This window comes from Pelobates fuscus, chromosome 10, assembly GCF_036172605.1.
Source record: "Pelobates fuscus isolate aPelFus1 chromosome 10, aPelFus1.pri, whole genome shotgun sequence".
Lineage (NCBI taxonomy): Eukaryota > Metazoa > Chordata > Amphibia > Anura > Pelobatidae > Pelobates > Pelobates fuscus.
Window position 1 is genome coordinate 58,102,288 of NC_086326.1, and position 19,841 is coordinate 58,122,128.

At 37.5% G+C, this 19,841-nt stretch overlaps 1 protein-coding gene across 12 annotated transcripts in view; it reads left to right on the forward strand.

Moving 5' to 3' along the window:
• ANK3 (ankyrin 3) overlaps window positions 1-19,841 on the forward strand; it is a 557,845-nt gene that overhangs the window by 403,924 nt on the left and 134,080 nt on the right. For all 12 annotated transcript variants that reach the window (XR_010085575.1, XR_010085574.1, XM_063434253.1 and 9 more), the window contains 9 exons: window positions 505-603; window positions 4,142-4,240; window positions 6,569-6,667; window positions 7,145-7,342; window positions 10,056-10,154; window positions 11,565-11,663; window positions 15,421-15,618; window positions 17,226-17,324; window positions 19,730-19,828. Coding sequence is in view for 10 of the 12 variants with exons in the window: in XM_063434253.1 (XP_063290323.1) it covers window positions 505-603; window positions 4,142-4,240; window positions 6,569-6,667; window positions 7,145-7,342; window positions 10,056-10,154; window positions 11,565-11,663; window positions 15,421-15,618; window positions 17,226-17,324; window positions 19,730-19,828 (1,089 nt within the window). In the remaining 2 variants the exon portion in view is untranslated. The remainder of the gene's footprint in view (window positions 1-504; window positions 604-4,141; window positions 4,241-6,568; window positions 6,668-7,144; window positions 7,343-10,055; window positions 10,155-11,564; window positions 11,664-15,420; window positions 15,619-17,225; window positions 17,325-19,729; window positions 19,829-19,841) is intronic.

Consider the following 19,841-nt stretch of genomic DNA (forward strand, 5'->3'; position numbering starts at 1 on the left):
TGTCATCAGCACACACAGAATGCTTTTGACAGACAGCCAATGGTAGCATGACTGCCCTCCTCCCACCCCTATTGCTACCCTCAGCCTGTCCTCCCCTTGGCATCAATGACCGGTGACATCAGCGGAGGAGGACCTAGCTGAGGAGAGAACTTGGCATCAGCAATGTAACAGATGTTAGTTTATGTTTTTTTGTGTTTGTTTGTTTTTAACTTTGTATGGGAGAGGGGAACAGACGGACCAGCAAAGCAAGAGTTACTCTAACCAAAACCAGTGTTTTCTTAAAACACAATTTTTTGGTTAGAGTTTTACTTGTATAAAGATATCTAGTTTATGGTAGATGAGGACTTTATGTGTTGTGTTTTCAGAAACACACCCACTGATTTACTGTATAATTATAATGCTTATGTTACAGATCTGTGAAAATTATTTCTCAGACATACCAAAATGAGATTGTGTAATTAACAGCTAAAACGTCTTTAACTGTGTTATTTTTACTGTTCACAGAATGGCTTCACACCTCTTCACATTGCGTGCAAGAAGAATCGAAATAAAGTTATGGAGCTTCTCCTGAAACACGGAGCATCAATCCAAGCAGTCACAGAGGTACGGCTGATTAAGAGACACAGACATTCAGAATCCACAAACATTAGTGGGAATACACTCACATACAGTGAAGTAAAAAAGTATTCGATCCCCTGCTGATTCTGAACGTTTGTCCACTGACAAAGAAATGATCAGTCTATAATTTTAATGGTAGGTGTACTTTAACAGTGAGAGATAGAATAACAAACAAAAAAATCCAGAAAAACGCATGTCAAAAAAGTTATAAATTGATTTGCACGTCAATGAGTGAAATAAGTATTTGAACCCTTCGACCTAGTACTTGGTGGCAAAACCCTTATTGGCAATCACAGAGGTAAGACGTTTCTTGTAGTTGGCCACCAGGTTTGCACACATCTCAGGAGGGACTTTGTCCCATTCCTCTTTGCAGATCCTCTCCAATTCATCAAGGTTTCGAGGCTGACATTTGGCAACTCAAACCTTCGGCTCCCTCTATGGGATTAAGGTATGGAGACTGGCTAGGCCTTGTTGAGCAACTCCTTTGTTGCCTTGGCTGTGTGTTTTGGGTCATTGTCGTGCTGCAATACCCATCCACGTCCCATTTTCAATGTCCTGGCTGAGGGAAGGAGGTTCTCACCCAAGATTTGACAGTACATGGCCCCATCCATCATCCCTTTGATGCGGTGCAGTTGTCCTGTCCCTTTAGCAGAAGAACACCCCCAAAGCATAATGCTTCCACCTCCATGTTTTTGACGATGGGAATGGTGTTCTTGGGGTCATAGGCAGCATTCCTCCTCCTCCAAACACTGCAAGTTAATTTGGTCCCATCTGACCACAACACTTTCACCTAGTGTGATCCGCTGAATCATTCAGATGATTGTTGGCAAACTTCAGATAGGCCTGTACATGTGCTTTTTTGAGCAGGGGGACCTTGTGGGCAGTGCAGGATTTCAGTCCTTCACGGTGTAGTGTGTTACCAATTGTTTTCTTGGTACTATGGTGCCAGCTGCCTTCAGATCATTAACAAGATCCTCCCATGTAGTTTGGGCTGATTACTCACCATTCTCATGGTCATTGAAACTCCACGAGGTCAGATCTTGCATGGAGAACCAGACCGAGGGAGACTGACTGTTATTTTGTGTTTCTTCCATTTGCGAATAATCGCACCAACTGTTGTCACCTTCTCTGTTGGTGAGCCTGGTTTAGGTCTACAATATTGTCCCTGACATCGTTGGACAGCTCTTTGGTCTTGGCCATGGTGGAGAGTTTGGAATCTCATTGATTGCTTCTGTGGACAGGTGTCTTTTATACAGGTTACGAGCTGAGATTAGGAGCACTGCCTCCAAATCTCAGTTTGTTACCTGTATAAAAGACACATTGGAGCCAGAAATCTTACTGATTGATAGGGAGTCAAATACTTATTTCACTCTTTGACATGCAAATCAATTTATAACTTTTTTTGACATGCGTTTTTCTGGATTTATTTTGTTTGTTATTCTGTCTCTCACTGTTAAAATACACCTACCATTAAAATTATAGACCAATCATTTCTTGGTCACGGTGAAAACTTTCAAAATCAGCAGGGGATCAAATACTTTTTTCCTTCACTGTAGAAAGAAATCTGAATAAGATCCCACAAGAAATGTAGCAGGGGCAGTCAGAGAATTTAAAAAAAAATAATGGTGGAGTGGGTTGATACAGTTTAAAATCAAATAAACAAAACTTTCTGTTAAAGTCAGTAAAAATGACACACAGAAAATAAGCAATGGCAATTATAGATGTAACATGGAAAAATAAATGTCTGCACCATCCCTGATTGACAAGTGCAATCTTAGAGTGGACGAAATGTCAGTAGCCTGCAAGTGTAAGTTCGGTTATCAGCCGGGTGCAGATCAGTCTTATCAACATCACCAGCTACAGGATTTCACAGATTTTGTAAAATTTAAATGACCCAGATCAGCCAATAGAACGGTCAGCTTCGAACATATGATTCAAACCCCAGTTGGCGACCATTTACTCTGTTACCCATCAGGTAACAATGAGGGTTGGGTGCACAGAGACCTGCTATATGGAAACGCCTCCTAGTAAGGTACTACTGCATGACAATTACTTGAAAAGGCAACTTGCAGTGGGAGAAATATTTCAATTAATAGAGGAGTTCATTGAGTTCAAAAAACAGCGCCGCCAGAGGGCTGGAGTCTGGTACAGAGGCCCTGTATAGCCATCCTAAAGGACAGACGTGCAGCATGGGGCTATGGAGTCACCATGAACCAAGATCTCGAGCAGCTACTGGCTGTCGGTAGATACCAACATTCCTGTTTCCATTATTACTGTTAAGCCAGACAAGGTACCAAGGATAAATAATGGTGAAGTGTCTATGGTGGGGAAACAATGCCTTTCAGAGTATTTCCAAAGGCACAATCATAAACCATAAAGCCATAGATAGAGTTTTTCATGAATGTCTCCAGAACCCAGGAATTCCTCTCTCTCTAAACACACGTGTAAGCATTATGTATCTTTGATATGACATTGTTTTTTTCAATTGGTGTTAGGGTTCCTTTCATGCACCCCTCTCCCTGTAGAGTTATGCTGGGGCATAAGCTGGGGAAAGATAATTGTTCTGTCTTATCTCCCTAACCATTCTCCTGACGTATCATTAACATGAGACAAACCATAAAATAACAAAATACATTTCCGAATTCCTTACAGTTTTAAAAGGCAGTGCATTCTTGTCTGACATGTACACCTAAACATGGGTCTTAGCAGAATATATTAAAGATAAATCTGCATGGAAGACGGATACTTTATAATTTGAAAATATTATTCATTCCACACCAAATGGTTTTATAATTTATAAGCAATGGCCCGTATTTGCCTCTCTTATATTCTTTTCTGACTTGCCTTATGGCATTACGCTACATGTGGAGCCATGGGTTTGGGGATGGGGGGGGGGGGGGGGAGATATGTACAAAAATAAATTCTGGGGCAAAGCGCCAAAGATATTCCATTAGTTTCCAAGGTGATTGCACAATTTTTAAAACTAAGATTTTTAATTGACCTAAATGGTGTTTTTAGTTTCTGTTTTATTTTTTTTTTAACTACGTTGCTGCTAATATGTGGATAACCATACGTTTCATTTAGCACGATTCAGATTGTATCACAGATTTCCTTCTTGCAATATAGTATCAAATTATGGCTATTCTATACATTTTGATTGTTTTGCTTTAAAATCTAGCCCTGCTGGATATTCAATATATTCTAATGTAACTCTAGATATCAAGCAGAGATTTGTTTCTGCTCATGGAGATTAAATATATTTAATCAAATTATCAACATCCGGCACTGCTAATCTTATGCGGAATAAAACTCTCATACACTAATCCTTTGTTTAATGGTTGTATGAATAGATATAATAAATAATAAAATGGAGGAGCACATGAGATAATATATGTCATAATCATAATATTTACTAGCCTTTAAATATTCAAATAAGCAATAATACTTTATTTTTTTTCTTAATTGTAACTTTCAGTGATATACTTAACATGATTTGAATGATGTCATTTTTTTTTCCCCACAGTCCGGCCTGACTCCGATCCATGTTGCTGCGTTCATGGGACACGTCAATATTGTTTCTCAATTGACTCATCACGGAGCATCACCAAATACCACCAACGTAGTGAGTCTCACATCAAATTAACACCTAATTATTTAAGCCTAGAAAATTGGCAATTTGTTTTACTACCATTTTAAATGGCTTAGCAGCTATGACGGGGATTGTTCCGTAAGGAACATTCCTGGAGTGAAATCATACAAATATGTTACCCAAAGCAAATGGGTTAGAAGATGGGGTAGGAGAATTGGCCTGCTCTCACTGGTATTTATAGCAAACCAGCACACCGCACGTGAAATGCATGGGGATACACTGGGGCAGGTGGTTGTGTTAAAACCTTCCCAGTTATAAGGGGATACATTTTTATTTGTTCCATGATGGAACCCTTTGCTGATTCACTCTGGTAATATCAGGGGTTATTACGCTGAATCAATTTGATTGGATAGCAGAGACTCGATTATTTATACACTGTACAGGAAATTACTTTTTTTCTGTGAATTAGCTTCAAATCAGGCTCTACTTCATTATTCTTCTGTATTTCTATAGTTCTTACATTTTATTTAGTATTGCATTTACATCAAAACAAAGAGTATACCAAAATGTATTTTGGCAAAAGGAAGAAACTCGTAGAGTAGGCATTGAAAACTCCGCCCTCGAGCTTATAATAGGATAGCTTGCGTGTTTACCCACTTTAGGCTTTTTTGAAGTGCAGCATTTCAAAGGTTCATGGTGTCCAAGGTAAACTGAGATTTCGGAACTCTGACTCACACTTCTCAAATTAAAATCCCTTTTATTTAGCATTGCTTGTCTCCAAAAAGCAGCCATACAGCTTTTTAGCATTTGACATCCACCTTGTATGTTAGAATGGGCATTGTCTTGATTGTATCTGGTAAAAGGCTGTTTGTTCAATACATTTCAAAAACTCTGGTCATTACGCTTTGACATATCTTAAAAATATAATGGGCACTAAAATTATATTTCCACTAACCAGTTATTATTATTATTTATATATTCTATTAAAGCCATATAAACTGTACTTGTAAATATCACTTGAAGATCCAACAGTGTATTGTTATATAGTTTTGAAATCTTAAGTAATAGTTAAAGATAAAAAAAATTCAACATGATGGTCAGCATGTGATAGTAGCTGCCAGTCTGAATCTATAATCTGCTCAGTAGTACCAGGCCTCGAAGAATGTTTATCTCTCGTAGTGTTGCATGTCCAAGGAAAAACAACGTTTAGCATACAATGTTTTATTCTGTTTTTATTATATATTTTGTTTCAATGTATACAGGTTAAACAATTCTACTTGTAAATGTAGAATATGTGTGTATCTGTGTATGGTTTATATGTGACTATAAATACATACACACACACACACACACACGTGTATGCAGCAGCAGGTATGAATATTTATAATATATACAGTTTTTAAAGCTCAGAGTATTAACTCAGAATAAAAAGTCAATACAAGCAGCAGTATTTTTTTTGTAATAAAGAATATTGGGTATAGTTATTCCCTGTCAAGGCCTGCTTAATGCTTTTCTTCATGTGGCTTAGCATTTCTTGTTAGTGCATATAATATTAGTATATCAGGACACCTAAAATAGCAATGCAGTACATTATAAATACTGACTTTTAAACAGCTTCTCAACTACAGATCAGCAGCAGTTGCAAAGCACTATTTATAGGTCCAGAGATGTCTAAGGAGTACTGACAGATTTTGCTTACAGTTGCATTGGTTTATATTTAACTCCTTAAACAAGATTAACCACAAAGGCCCAATCTTATTTATAAGTTACCTTTAATAATAGCAAAGGATTAGGCCCGTCAATGCCAGTAAAGACCCAATTAGTTAGAACAGCATAATTAGTCTTGGTTGGTTACTGTAACTGCCAACAGTTAGATAGAACTTGATACTCCACCAGATATATATTGTCACTTGCCGATCTCCAGACCCTGCTTGATATTTACACTATAGAATATGTAAGGAGTAATTAATTAAACATCATACTGTAGTGAATTGGGAACTAATCATTGCAGGAACGCAACTCTTAGCAATTTGGTTGTTTATTCACTACAATTCGCCATTTAGTGTGTGAACCTCAACGTGCTTATGAAAATGTCCACCTCTCAATCAAAAAAAATATAAAATTCATGATATAAATATTAGCACTTTGTGTGAATAGACTTTGTCAGCTAGGAATATTTCTACAAAACGGTTTGCTGCCCTTAAAAGACAACCCACCCAGTTGCTCTGTAACATTATGGGTTCTTTGTATATTTGTTTCATAACCAGAGATCTATAATGTGCTTACATTTTGCGAGATACTGTTGTATGTTGAATTCTCATTTCTCTAAGTATAACCTTATTCTTTTCTCTTATGCTATAGAGAGGAGAGACAGCATTGCATATGGCTGCAAGGGCTGGTCAGTCCGAAGTTGTACGATATCTTTTACAGAATGGGGCTCAGGTAGAAGCTAAAGCAAAGGTAAGGTATTTTGTGTTGTTAATTTTAAAATAATGCAATTTACCATTTGTTAACAGTTTTACAGACTTTGCTGAAGGTATATCTATGGATATATATGTTCAGTAGTAGGATGTTGCAAAGGCATGTACTGTTAACTGCACGTCCTCGGTGGCACAGTCTAGACCCCATCAGTAATATTCAGTAGAAAATCAGGACAAATGGAAAGCTAAAGTACAATCATCCAGGAGAGTTGTGCGGAATTTACTTCTACAAATACAGTTTCGTTCAGGTTTTTTGGGGCTTAGGTTAAACTTTAATGGACCAAGCTGCAGCAACAAGTAATAAAACTGGAAAGGTAACATTATGTTGCTCAGGTAGAATGGTGTGCATTGCACCCATATTCTAACCAGTTCTTCCAATATCAGTGCATTTGAGAGTGCTGAGTGAACATGAAAGTGAGCACTCTTTAATTTGTGTTTTTTTTCTTCTTTTACCCAGGATAACCAAACGCCACTGCACATTGCTGCTCGTCTAGGGAAAACAGACATTGTTCAGCAGCTACTCAAGCAAGGGGCATGCCCAGATGCCGCCACCACCTCTGGTTACACTCCCTTGCACCTATCAGCAAGAGATGGACATGATGATGTGGTATCTGTACTCCTGGAAAATGGAGCTTCTTATGCAATTGTTACAAAGGTAAACAACTTTATGTTTCAATTTAGTATCCGTTTCTAAATATAATTGTCCAGAGATATGCATTTTCCACTTCCTGTGGGTACAGGAATGGGGTCATTATCCGTTCTACAAAACATGTGTAACCACATAATAGGCTTAGTAACATTCTTGGAGCCCTTGAGTGGGTAGAAAAACATTCTCGCCTTACCTAAAGCATTGCCATATTGCAACAAAAACTGAAAATATGGAAACTCTAAGAATGGATGAAAGGAAAAGCTTCTGAGTTTATCTAAGCTTTTGCCTGTTGAAGAAAGATAAAATTAAACATAGAAATCCTCACCTTTTTATCTTGCAACTGTGCACTCCCACCTTATCAGGTTTGTATGCCAAAGACTATAGTTTTCTTTTAACTTTAAATAAATATTTGTGAAGTGCTTGCAAACGCTGTACAATAGGTGTGCTAAGGTTCCTGATCAACATATTCCGAATTGCTTTACAATGCTTCTGTTTTTTGAGCTACATTGTATAAACTAAACTCAATTGTAGGGCAAATAAAGATATGCAGGGTTTCTATTTTTTTTTTTTTCAATTCTTTATTTTTAATCAACATGAGCATAATACAATCGATCATCAAGGGTTACATGCGAGATATAACTTAGATAATAAGTTTGCGCACAGTAACATTGTACAGCTTTTGGCTTATATAACATGGTACCATTGAGCATATATGTCTGCTGAGTCAACTGGTTGATAGGTTTTAAATATAGGTGGTTCCCAGTTTCACTTGAGCTTATTGTCTAAATTTCCTGCCATCTATTCTCAGTGATCGCCTGGGGAAATGGTTTGTGCGTGGTAGATTACTGAATTCGATAACTGTATTATTTATTCACCCTGTGAAACCGTCTTAAGGAATATCATATGTTGGTCAGAGTTTTGTTTTATATAGAACCTGTAAGTATGGTTCTACTAATAGATGTAGAGATAGAAAAGAAAAAGAGGTGGGGTTAGGGGGTAAGGGGTCCAGAGAAGACCTACTATTCAGTTGGACTGTTGGAGGATGTTCATGGTAAGTTGGCCAGGTTGGAGTTTTCCCATGGTTCCCAGATCTTCTGGAAGGTTTTCAAGGTGCCTCTTAGTTTAGCTGTTAAGTTATCCATCAAGTGAACTTCTTTTATCCGCCTTATCACTCCTGACATGGATGGTATGTTTGGTTTGAGCCAGCCTGAGGCTATCGCTCTCCTGGCCGCAAGGGTCATTTTGTGGATTAGCTTTTGCTCATGTTTGGACCATCCATCTATAGTTCTGCTTAAGAAGAATAGCCACGGATCTAGGTCTGGAGCTCTCGAGAAGACCTGAGTTACTAGGTCTTGTATCTGTTTCCAAAATGTGACCATCCGTGGGCATTCCCACCACATATGAACGTACGTTCCCCTCTGACCGCAACCCCTCCAGCACACATCTGTAGGAGTTTTTTTCATTTGATTCAACTTGACCGGTGTGGTGAGGGTTTCTATTTTTTTAAAGGTTTGGTGGGATTTCTGTGTTTTAACTTTTTATTTCGGAGTTAAAAATGTAGTGAGTGATCTATTTTTTTTTTTTTTTTTATTTCTTTGGTTGAGGTTTGCATAATGCTATATAAATGGAACTGTAATAATAAAGTATAGTTTAGGATTATTGCCCTTACCTGCACTTCAATAATGTATGTGTCTAACACATGTCATACAATTAGCATGTGTTGATCCATTATGACTCAATTTTGATTCAGTTCATACAGCGTGTTATTATCATTAAATAATACGACTGCAAATACACTTAAATGATCCAGTAAAAAAATAAAAACAATTGTTAGTGTGAATATTTATGGTTCAGCCCAGCCCAGTGCTTTAGCAAACCCTTCTTCCCTTGAGAGCATTTCCTCATCCAGCACAATTAGTCGTCATCTATCTTTTACAAGTTCACAAATTCCAAGTTCTCAGTTCCCCATTTAATTAAGAGGTTCTTCTTTAGGTTTCTATGGAAAGATATTGTCTATGGCATCTTTATATTTTCCCTATTCACATTTTTTTTTGTTATAGGATTAAAAGTTAAATCTAGCCTCTGTATTCATTTATAAACAAACATAAAATATAAATAAGTTGTGTCATGTAAAAAATTCCAATTCAAAAAATATATATCTTGCCAAAAAACCACCCCTACCTAAAAACACTGACGAGGTAAGCACAGTGAGTCCCTATGGACAATCTCTTAAATCAGTAAAAGAAGAATAAAAACATCTTCTCTGGTAAGAAGCAACAAAATCCAAAATGACTCTAACATATCTCAAAATCTGCCAGAATACCATGCAAAGATGTCCTGTAGTTGATTCCCTCTTCAGTGTTTTTGTTTTTTTTAATAGATTTTTTGGTAGGAGTGTTTTTCTGTATGATTGGAGCTTAAGGGATTTTTTTATGTAATGCTACTTATTTATCATTTTTATGTCTATTTATAATAGGTGTTGGGATTCATTGTGCATACTATTATAGTATTTATAGTGAGGGTTGCATTTGGTTTTGCGACTTGCATTCTTCATAGTTTTTTGTTTATTTATGATAGGTGGTGGATATCCTACCTAGTATGTTTTGCATCTCAGATTTTATAGTCTATATATATTTTAATATTTGTTTTTACGGAGGAGCTGCTCCAGCACTTCATTGCTCAGTCTCCACACATATATTTCCTATATTTCTTTCTACAGAAAGGATTTTCTCCTCTTCATGTAGCTGCGAAGTATGGAAAACTCGAGGTAGCAAATCTGCTTCTACAGAAGAGTGCGTCCCCGGATGCTGCCGGGAAGGTAAGTCTGAACTTGACTTGCAGAATACTCTCAAACGTGCTTTAGCTTTTCCTGTAACTCAAACCTTAAACTTAAATCTCCTGGATTTGATTCCCACTGTAACCTTTCATTTGGTACATTGACTGATTTTGATTACAGATTTAAATGTTAACCTTCCTACTTTGGATTCCAGCATTAAATTTTTACCTTGACTGATTCCCAATTTAATTTAACATGACACAAGTTTTTGTGAATTATATAGATAATGAATAACAATATGCAAATAAATAAATCAATAAAAAGATATTTCTTTCAGTGAGTTCTGCCAAGAGCTGGTAAGGATTTGGTCATTTAGGAGGCACGTGTGGCATGTATGTGTGGCAGTAATTTCATTCATTACATAAGATGAATGGAACTGATGCCTATGCTGATAGCATCTGACCGGAGCTGCTGTCAGCTTGTTGACAGCTCCATTCACCGTTTTGTGAGTGGAGCTGTACATTTTTAGTGCTGCCGCCTCGTCTTGCAACTGTACATGCGTGTAGCTAAGAATTCTGTTGTTTCACAGAGCCTGTCACTGTAGGTCGGAACTTTAACTTCATGTGTCAGACTTACATTTTGCATTGGCCTACCCTACCAACATTAGGAGGTATGAAATGGGGATGGGGGGACAAACCTCAGGGGTTGTGCAAGAGATGATGCTCAAAATGAGCGGTCCCATCACCAATGAGACTGACAGCCTTCCTGCTGGCCGAATTCAGAGCAAACCATACATAAAGTTCTGGAGGAGCTAATTATATGCTTGCATTTGGTTGGATGTGGTCAGTTCCCTGTTGTCCCTAGATGTGACACATCAAGGAACAAAATAGAGATGGTGAGGCCATAGTCCGAAATCGGGACCGTCCTGCCAAAACCGGGACAACTGCGGGGAATACATTGTTACTTTGACTCTTAGCTGTAATTCTCCATTCTCACCCAAGTATACAGTCAGAGTTCCAAGTCCTAACATTTGGCCTCAAATGTGTTGTTCCTTTCTAACACAGTGAAACATACTCTAAGAATAGAGGTCATCTCATCATTATCTAAAATCACGAACACAATTTATAAGAAGCCAATCTTGAATTGACATTACCTCTCTCAGTTCAGTTCATTTTAATATCTGTTATAACAAACCACAGATTGACTAGAGACGTGTTCTATCACCAATATCTAATTTTACTACACTATAATTTCCAATAACTATGTAATCAATCATTTTGATTGGTATCTCTTATATGTAACAGAAAAATGACATTGACCATTTGATGTTTTGCTGGATGTTGTTTTCTGGTTCAGGGAGTAGAATTAACACTAATATTTTTTTAATTCCTTTAAGCACACTATTAATTTGGGCACTTTTATAACTGTGATTATTTCTGCATGTGTTTTTAGAGTGGATTAACTCCACTGCATGTAGCGGCACATTACGATAATCAGAAAGTGGCACTTCTACTCTTGAATCAAGGGGCGTCACCTCATGGAGCAGCAAAGGTACGGAAACATAGACGTGTTATGTGTGTATTGTGTGTCATACTTTGAAGTATCTTGAGTTAAAGAATCACTGTAGTGTCAGGAACACAAACATGTATTCCTGACCCTATAGTGTTTAACCCACCATTTAGGTTGCTTGCCACCCCCTTAACCATCCAATAAGAGTTTAAAACTCACCTTATTTCCAGCACCGCGTGGATCCGCCGGCACTGGCTCCTCCCCCTTTGTGACATCATCAAAAGGGCTGATTTGTAGCTAATCCAATGCTTTCCCTGGCTAAAATTGGCACGTGGGCGGGGCCAAATTCCATTTTAGCCAATCAAGACCTCCTTGTAGAGATGCATTGAATCAATAGATCTCTATGAGGAAAAGTCAGTGTCTCCATGCAGAACGTGGGGACGCTGAATGGCAGGGCTGCTTACTGTGCAGGGGCAATGTAGACACCGCCTTTTCTATGTGTTTACATGAAAATGCCTGAAGGCAACTATTATACTCACCAGAACAACTACATTAAGCTGTAGTTGTTCTGGTGACCATAGTGTCCCTTTAAATTGTATAGATCAAAGGTTCCCAATCCTATTCTAGATGATATAAGGTTTTTTTGATTGCTACATTGTAGAAGAATTAAACAATTCCTATATTTTGGGTCATTTTGTACTGGATTGATGTGTATGTATTGGTTTAAATAAATGATAGATGTTGAGCTACTACCATGGCTGTATTTGATTTCATAGGCAATTTCATCTTTCTTAAAAACAAACAAGTCAAACACCCTTATGGACAGAGCGGACAGACAATATTTTATTGATTTCACAAACATCAGTCTATCATCTTAGAGAAAATATTCCACTAGCACAAGATTAACTATATACTGTGCATGACCAAAATAATGTGTTAATATAGTGTGAAAGTAACCAATGAAAACAGAGGTTCAGAAGGACTTGCTACTTGAAAACAAACCTTAGAGACAATTTTCTCTTTTCAAACGGTCTGTAAAGTTATGCATCCTTTATTAACAATATTTACAACAGTAACAGCTACATCCCTAACCCATGCTTATATAACAAATGTAGCTAAAGTTTTCGGGTAAAACTGTTATTTGTTCCTTGTAATATGTATCCTATAACTTCCAAACATTGGCATACAAGATATTTGAACAATCAGGACTAACAGGTCAATCTGTTATATTTTTGTAGTTGCGCTAGTTGTGTAAAATCTAAACAAACAAAAGTTTTTGTAGTGTTTTATTTGCTTGTAATGTTATTATACATATAGAGTATCAAGAAAATCCCTATTTGTCATTTAAAGGGACACTATAGGCACCCAGACCACTTCATCTCATTGAAGTGGTCTAGGTGCAGTTTCCCTGTCAACTTTACTCTACAATGTCAAACATTGCGATTTTAGAGAAACTGCAATATTTGCATTGCATGGTTAAGACTGCCTTTAGCCTCTGCCTCTCTCTTGATTTTCACTAAAGTTTTTACTATTTTAACAAAGTTTAACTCCGTGATATGGTGCTGGATATCCTCAGGCTTCCAACATCTTGAAAAACCCCATAAGAAAGCATTAATTCACCTCGGCCCTGGAAAGGAGGGAGGGTGGAGGAAGTGGGACACTACATTGCTAGTAAAAGTGCCAAAAAAACACCATGGTCACGAACGAATAGAATAATAAAAAATGCTTAAGTCATGAAGAGATTAAGGCTTGCAATTGTGAAGCTCTGCTTTTCCGTGTTAGGAAAATAACACTTTAAGGCAAACTCCATCCTCCAGATGTTCCTGAACTACAGCTATCATGATTCAGTGTCCATCTATTGCATTCAAAGAAATCTGGGATTTGTAGGCCACTAACATAAGACGGGGGTGGAGAGTATGGGGTTTCTGCTGTAGATCAATATTTTTTTTCTGTCTAGTTGATGATTTTAGGAAAATGAAAAAAACTTAAACAAAACAAACAGTGTTACTTGGCCGAGGAACGTATTTTCACAGGCCCCATTCTGGAAGGCCCTACGCCAGATGATCTAATTATGTGTACAATGTGCAGAGTGTAATAAGACAAACTGCTTGGCTTCAGGCTCTTGGATTGCACTGTGCTAATGTGATCTCTGCTGCATTCCCAGAAGGAAGACATGTTCACGTTGACCTTTTAGATGCAACTAGTAAAGAGATAGCACCAAAGGGATTGCGTGATAAGGAATACTTTATTTAGACTGATGATTTCACCAGGCATGTCTGTGGAACCATGTTTATATTATGTCAAACCACTGGGTCTTACATCTGGCCCTTTTGCTTCATATTAATGTTCTCCCAGGTTTTATGGTTTAGGAAAGATAAACACAATAATTATTTTATATTTGGGCAATTGCAGCAAATTATTGAGGCTAATGTAAAAACAAAAAAAAAAGTGAAATCTTGAATCTGCAAAAGTGAATTATATAGAGACAAATGGCATGTCAATGTTTCTGCTAACTAGATCGACCACTGGCCTCGATGACTTTAGCCAATATAACTGCTTTGGGGTTTCTATAAACACACATCTCAAACCAAATACTTTAGAAATGGAAATTCACATTTTTAACAATTGTAACAACATTTAAAGGAACATTCCACAAAACAAGAAATCCACACACACACATACAACAGGGGGAGGTACATGAAATCTTGCAATAGTTGCAGACCTTTTTAACAGATTTGGAATTAGATCTCTGGGCCGTGATATGGGCTACTAAACTGGTTCATGGATTGCAGGATAAAACTGACCAGGAAAGGTTAAAGGATCTTAACATGTATAGCTTGGAGGAAACACGAGACAGGGGGGATATGATAGAAACATTTAAATACATAAAGGGAATTAACACAGTAAAGGAGGAGACTATATTTAAAAGAAGAAAAACTACCACAACCAGAGGACATAGTCTTAAATTAGAGGGGCAAATGTTTAAAAATAATATCAGGAAGTATTACTTTACTGAGAGGGTAGTGGATGCATGGAATAGCCTTCCAGCTGAAGTGGTAGAGGTTAACACAGTAAAGGAGTTTATGCATGGGTGGGATAGGCATAAGGCTACCCTAACTATAAGATAAGGCCAGGGACTAACGAAAGTATTTAGAAAATTGGGCAGACTAGATGGGCCGAATGGTTCTTATCTGCCATCACATTCTATGATATATACTGTATTAGTGTACATGGACCAGAAACACACAGTGTTGTATTCTAGGACAGAGGTAGGTAGCGTTTGACACTCCAGATGTTGTGGACTACATCTCCTATAATACTCTCATAGCTATAATGTTGGCAAAGCATCATGGACGATGTAGTCTACATCATCTGGAGTGTCGACGGTTACATACCCCTGTTCTAGGGCTTCACAATTTCCTGAAAGTGGGCTGTGTGAGACACTAGAAGTCAACTACAGAGCAATACTGATTAATCTGTGATGTCTTAGTCGGTGCATAAAGATAACTTTAGTAAACTAGTTTGTATTTACAACTAGACAAAGGGCTGGTTTCTATAGTTATAGATAAGACAAGTAGCAATTCTCTCATTAAATTCCATAGTGAGACGGACATTAAACTTTACTTCTGGGCGTACAGTACAGCAAAACCGAATGCTGTAAACAATAGCTGAACAGCCTATCCTTGCAGTAACCATAAAACTGATTGTCACTTACTTAAAAAAAAAAAACATCTGCTTAATAAACATGAAACATATTCTATACATAATAAGCAGTAACAGCAGTTTTTTTTCTTCCTAGAATGGCTATACACCGTTACATATTGCTGCAAAGAAGAACCAGATGGATATTGCTACTACGCTTCTGGAATACGGGGCGGATGCCAACGCAATGACCAAGCAAGGTATCGCTCCAGTACATCTTGCAGCACAGGAGGGCCACGTAGATATGGTGTCCTTGCTTCTCACTCGCAATGCCAGCGTCAGTGTAAGCAACAAGGTATGACAGCAGTGAGAATGCTTTAATTATTATTTTTTCCCCAGATGCATGGTAATGTTTCAGTAAACTACAATAAACGTGTACAGAAATTTGTTTGTGTGAATGAGATATCTGGATTGTGATGAGAAGGAATAGCCTTGCTATTGGTCACATCCACACAATGAAAGTCCCCACCTGACCTTTTAAAATGCATTGCACCTGGTTCCATTAATATATTAATATTTAATATGCCAATTAAATAGTCACTATCTTACAAAGTAGATGAAACGGTTTGTAAATCAGTACTGTATCCATAAATACCAAATACATCCTTATTTTATCAAACATCATCGGATAGGAAACCTTTTGTCTAAATTTCAACCTAAAAAGATATTTCCAATAAAATTGCGTATCGTTACTTACCGGTATTTAATCCTTTGTACATCAGATGGATGTAAAACACATTAAAGAGATACTATCCTTTTTTTTTTTTTTTACCGATCCTAATTTTATATTATATCATATAATGGATGTGCGTTTAAAACTCTGTACAGTAATCATTTGCATACACAGTATTTTGTCCCTTCAAAATCAGAAGGGGAAAAAAGGGGGTTGAAACCTTTATCTGTATTTTGTATTAAAAATATTTTTTTAGGGGGGAATAATTGCCCCTTGTAAAGCAAATCACCATGACCCTTTCCATAATTCCATAAGTCATGGAGCCTGGAGTGTAAATATGACCATCGTTCCGCTTGGTTTTCCTGACACTATAGTACCCTGAGGGTGCCCCCACCCTCAGGGTCCCCCTCCCGTGGCGTTGAAGGGGTTAAAACCCCTTCAGCTACTCACCCTTTTCCCCCGCCGGGCTCCCTTACCTCTCCTCCCCCGCCGACGTCAGCATCCTTGTCTGACGTCACCGACGCCGAATGCGCATGCGCGGCACTGCCACTCGCGCATTCAAAGTGTCCATAGGAAAGCATTTTTCAATGCTTTCCTATGGACGCTCTGTATGATTGAGGCATAATATGCCTCAATCATTGCCGATGCGCCTCTATTGGCTGTCCGGAAGACAGCCACTAGAGGCAGGCTTAACCCTAGATGTAAACATAGCAGTTTCTCAGAAACTGCTATGTTTACATCAGGCAGGGTTAACCCTAGAGGGACCTGACACCCAGACCACTTCATTTAGCTGAAGTGGTCTGGGTGACCATAGTGTTCCTTTAAATTAAACCTTAGAATCAAAGGGCTGGCTACTTTGGATTCTGTGCAAAAGTGTCATCTGACACTAGCATGCACAGTATGGTGGTGCCAGACAGCCAATAGTATCTTCCCCCTCACTGACCTCCCTCGGTGATAGAGAGTGACATCAGACTACAGGAAGGATTTGGACTTGACGATGGAATGGAATGGAAGCGAGTTTTAGCATTTTTTGTTTTCTAAACTGTGGGAGGTGGACCTCTTCAGATAGGGTTACTCTAACTAAAACCCATCTTTTATGGTTCGAGTCACCCTTTAACTATGCATATTTTCTGTAACCTTTTCCTTGAGCTTGTGTAACAATTTTGGGGAGATTTGTGTACTAATTAAATTCAGTAGACTTTTATTAATGGAAATGTATTTGCTTGCAGAGTGGACTCACTCCTCTTCACCTGGCTGCACAAGAGGACAGAGTTGGTGTGGCAGAGGTGCTTTCTAACCAAGGTGCAACTATAGATGCAACAACAAAGGTATTTACATATCGGTTCAAGTGACTTTGTTTTTTTAAATCTTGTAGATTTTTATCTTGGAATAATTTATTATTTTACTAGCATTCTTGTTTTTGAATTAGATACATTAAAAGGGGCTCTGTCACTTCATAATATACCTTCAGACAAAGTAAGGTTTACAGTATCTTATGGTGAACCCCTAAGGTGACCAAAGTTGACAAAAGTCATCTCTGTCAACTTTTTTCCAATCCCAGGAGCCATCACAAGAGACATGGCTTCACTAATTATGAGACGTCATCTATGGAGGCTACTGTGGTCTTGAGGGATCCTTCATAGATATCAGTGTTGTACTCTCTCACATGCGTGAGTACAGCACTGATGCACTTTTTGGCAAATTAAGTGCCAGGAGCCAAAGAAGGCCTCCATAGAGAAGATGGCATTGGCAACGGGGGAAAGCTTCAGGTAAGTAAACCTTCCTTCCACTGCACCCCCACAGCCATCAGATTATAATTGGAAATGTCACCTATGTGAACCCTTGCAGAATATGCAAAGACCCTCAAAAGCAACAGATGCACGTTAATGTGTAGTCTTAAAGTTTAAATGTAACTGGTCAGCATTTTTATTTAAACTGCAGCTTTCATGACATATTGTAATAGTAAGGTAGGATGTTGAATGTAGATGTAAATGTATTCAAATTATTGGGCTTGTATAAAACTTTACTATACACAATCTCCTGGCTCTACATGTAGAACAAACGTTTGTTGCCTCTAAAGAAGAGGGCGTGTTACGTTTGTTCATAGAATAAAAAAATGTGCACATTATCCTTTACAAAATACATTTATATAGGGCGGTTTATTTTCAGAGTAATATGAATTTGAGATGCCATTTACTCATTGTACTTTTGACAAAGAACTATAGACTACTGTCTTTAAAGAACATTGCCAAAGGCAAAAAATGTGTGAGTTGCAGCGGTTAATAATTGAATAGTGAAATACAATACACTTTTAATACTTTTTAAAATGTAATAAAAAAATAATGTTTCACTTGATACATTTTAAATAATAATAATAATAAAAAGGTAACCTGCATGGGATCTTGTGTGATCATATTAACTGTTTTTACCCCACAATTTCAGGTTTAATTTCAAATGTTTCTATAAAGAAAAAATAGACTAAAGAAAAATATACAGTATGTTAATGGCTGAACTAGTTTGATTAATTCTATCACAACTGGGCATACATGCCATTGACTTAAAAATAAATTTTTAGAAGCTTTTGGCTTTAATCTATGTGCTTTTATTATACATTTATAATAAAAAAATTCATCAGGAATCTTTTTTTTAATGTAAATAAGATTTTTAAATTGCCACCCCCCCTGCCTAAATTTAAAAAAGGTGTAACTAAAACAACTTGCAAAACAAGCTTGTTTGTTTCGAAAAAAAAATAAAAAATTGGTTGCTCGGTTCCTCCGTAATTATTCCATGTGCCATTTCAGTTTGAAAGAATTTTGTCTATATCATAGTTTTAGACAAACTGAATCAGATGACCCAAAAGGGGCAAAGAATTGGGCAAATCCATGTTTTAAATGATATGCTTAGTATAAATATTATGTATATATTTTGAATTTCCCTTCCAGTTGGTGCACAGATCAAGTGAGAAGTAACTAACACAGGAAAAAAATGAGGAGCAGTAAAAAATACATACATTAAAAAATTGCATTGTGTTTGAAACTAATGCACAAATCTAATTAAAGTGTTACTCCACCCACCATCGTCACTTCAGTGATCTGCACTTTGAAAGTTACTGATAATTGTGTGACAGGGGCAACTAGCACTCCCAGAACACGTAACTCTGTTCCTGGCTGCCTAATGTAAATGCTGTGCATATTTTACGTCTGTCGTCAGCACACGCTGCCGACAGACGTACCTGATTCTCCCTCGAAGCCAGAGCCTGCAAGGGGAAGCTCATGCCTACCCTCTCTCCCACACTTAATGTATCCCTTCCCACCTCCGTACTCCCTCCACTGATATTTAGCCCATCTATGGAATCTTCGTAACAATACTTTTTGATCACTTGTGGATTCGGTAAAATTAATTAAAAAAATAAAATAAAATTAAATGTAAGAAATTTGCATACTGATCAAGGAATTAATTCAATATTTTAAATACGTTACATTTTTTTTTTTTTTTAATTACCTCTAGATTGGAAATCGTACTCCAGAACAAAAAAATCTCCTATTCAACAATTCTTTCAAGCTATTTTGATCTACATTATCATTGTTGGTCAAAATTCCTGGAAATAGCTGTCAGTTCTCTTCAATAGCCCGTTTTGTAAATAACTGCAATAATGTTCTCAGTGTGTAACCTGAAATGGCAGCATGTGAGATATTGTAATGAAGAGACATCTAATATTGCTGGTTTATTACAGATGGGATACACCCCATTACATGTAGCAAGCCACTACGGGAATGTCAAGATGGTGAACTTCCTTCTGCAACATGGTGCTAAAGTGAATGCCAAAACAAAGGTGCGTTATAGAT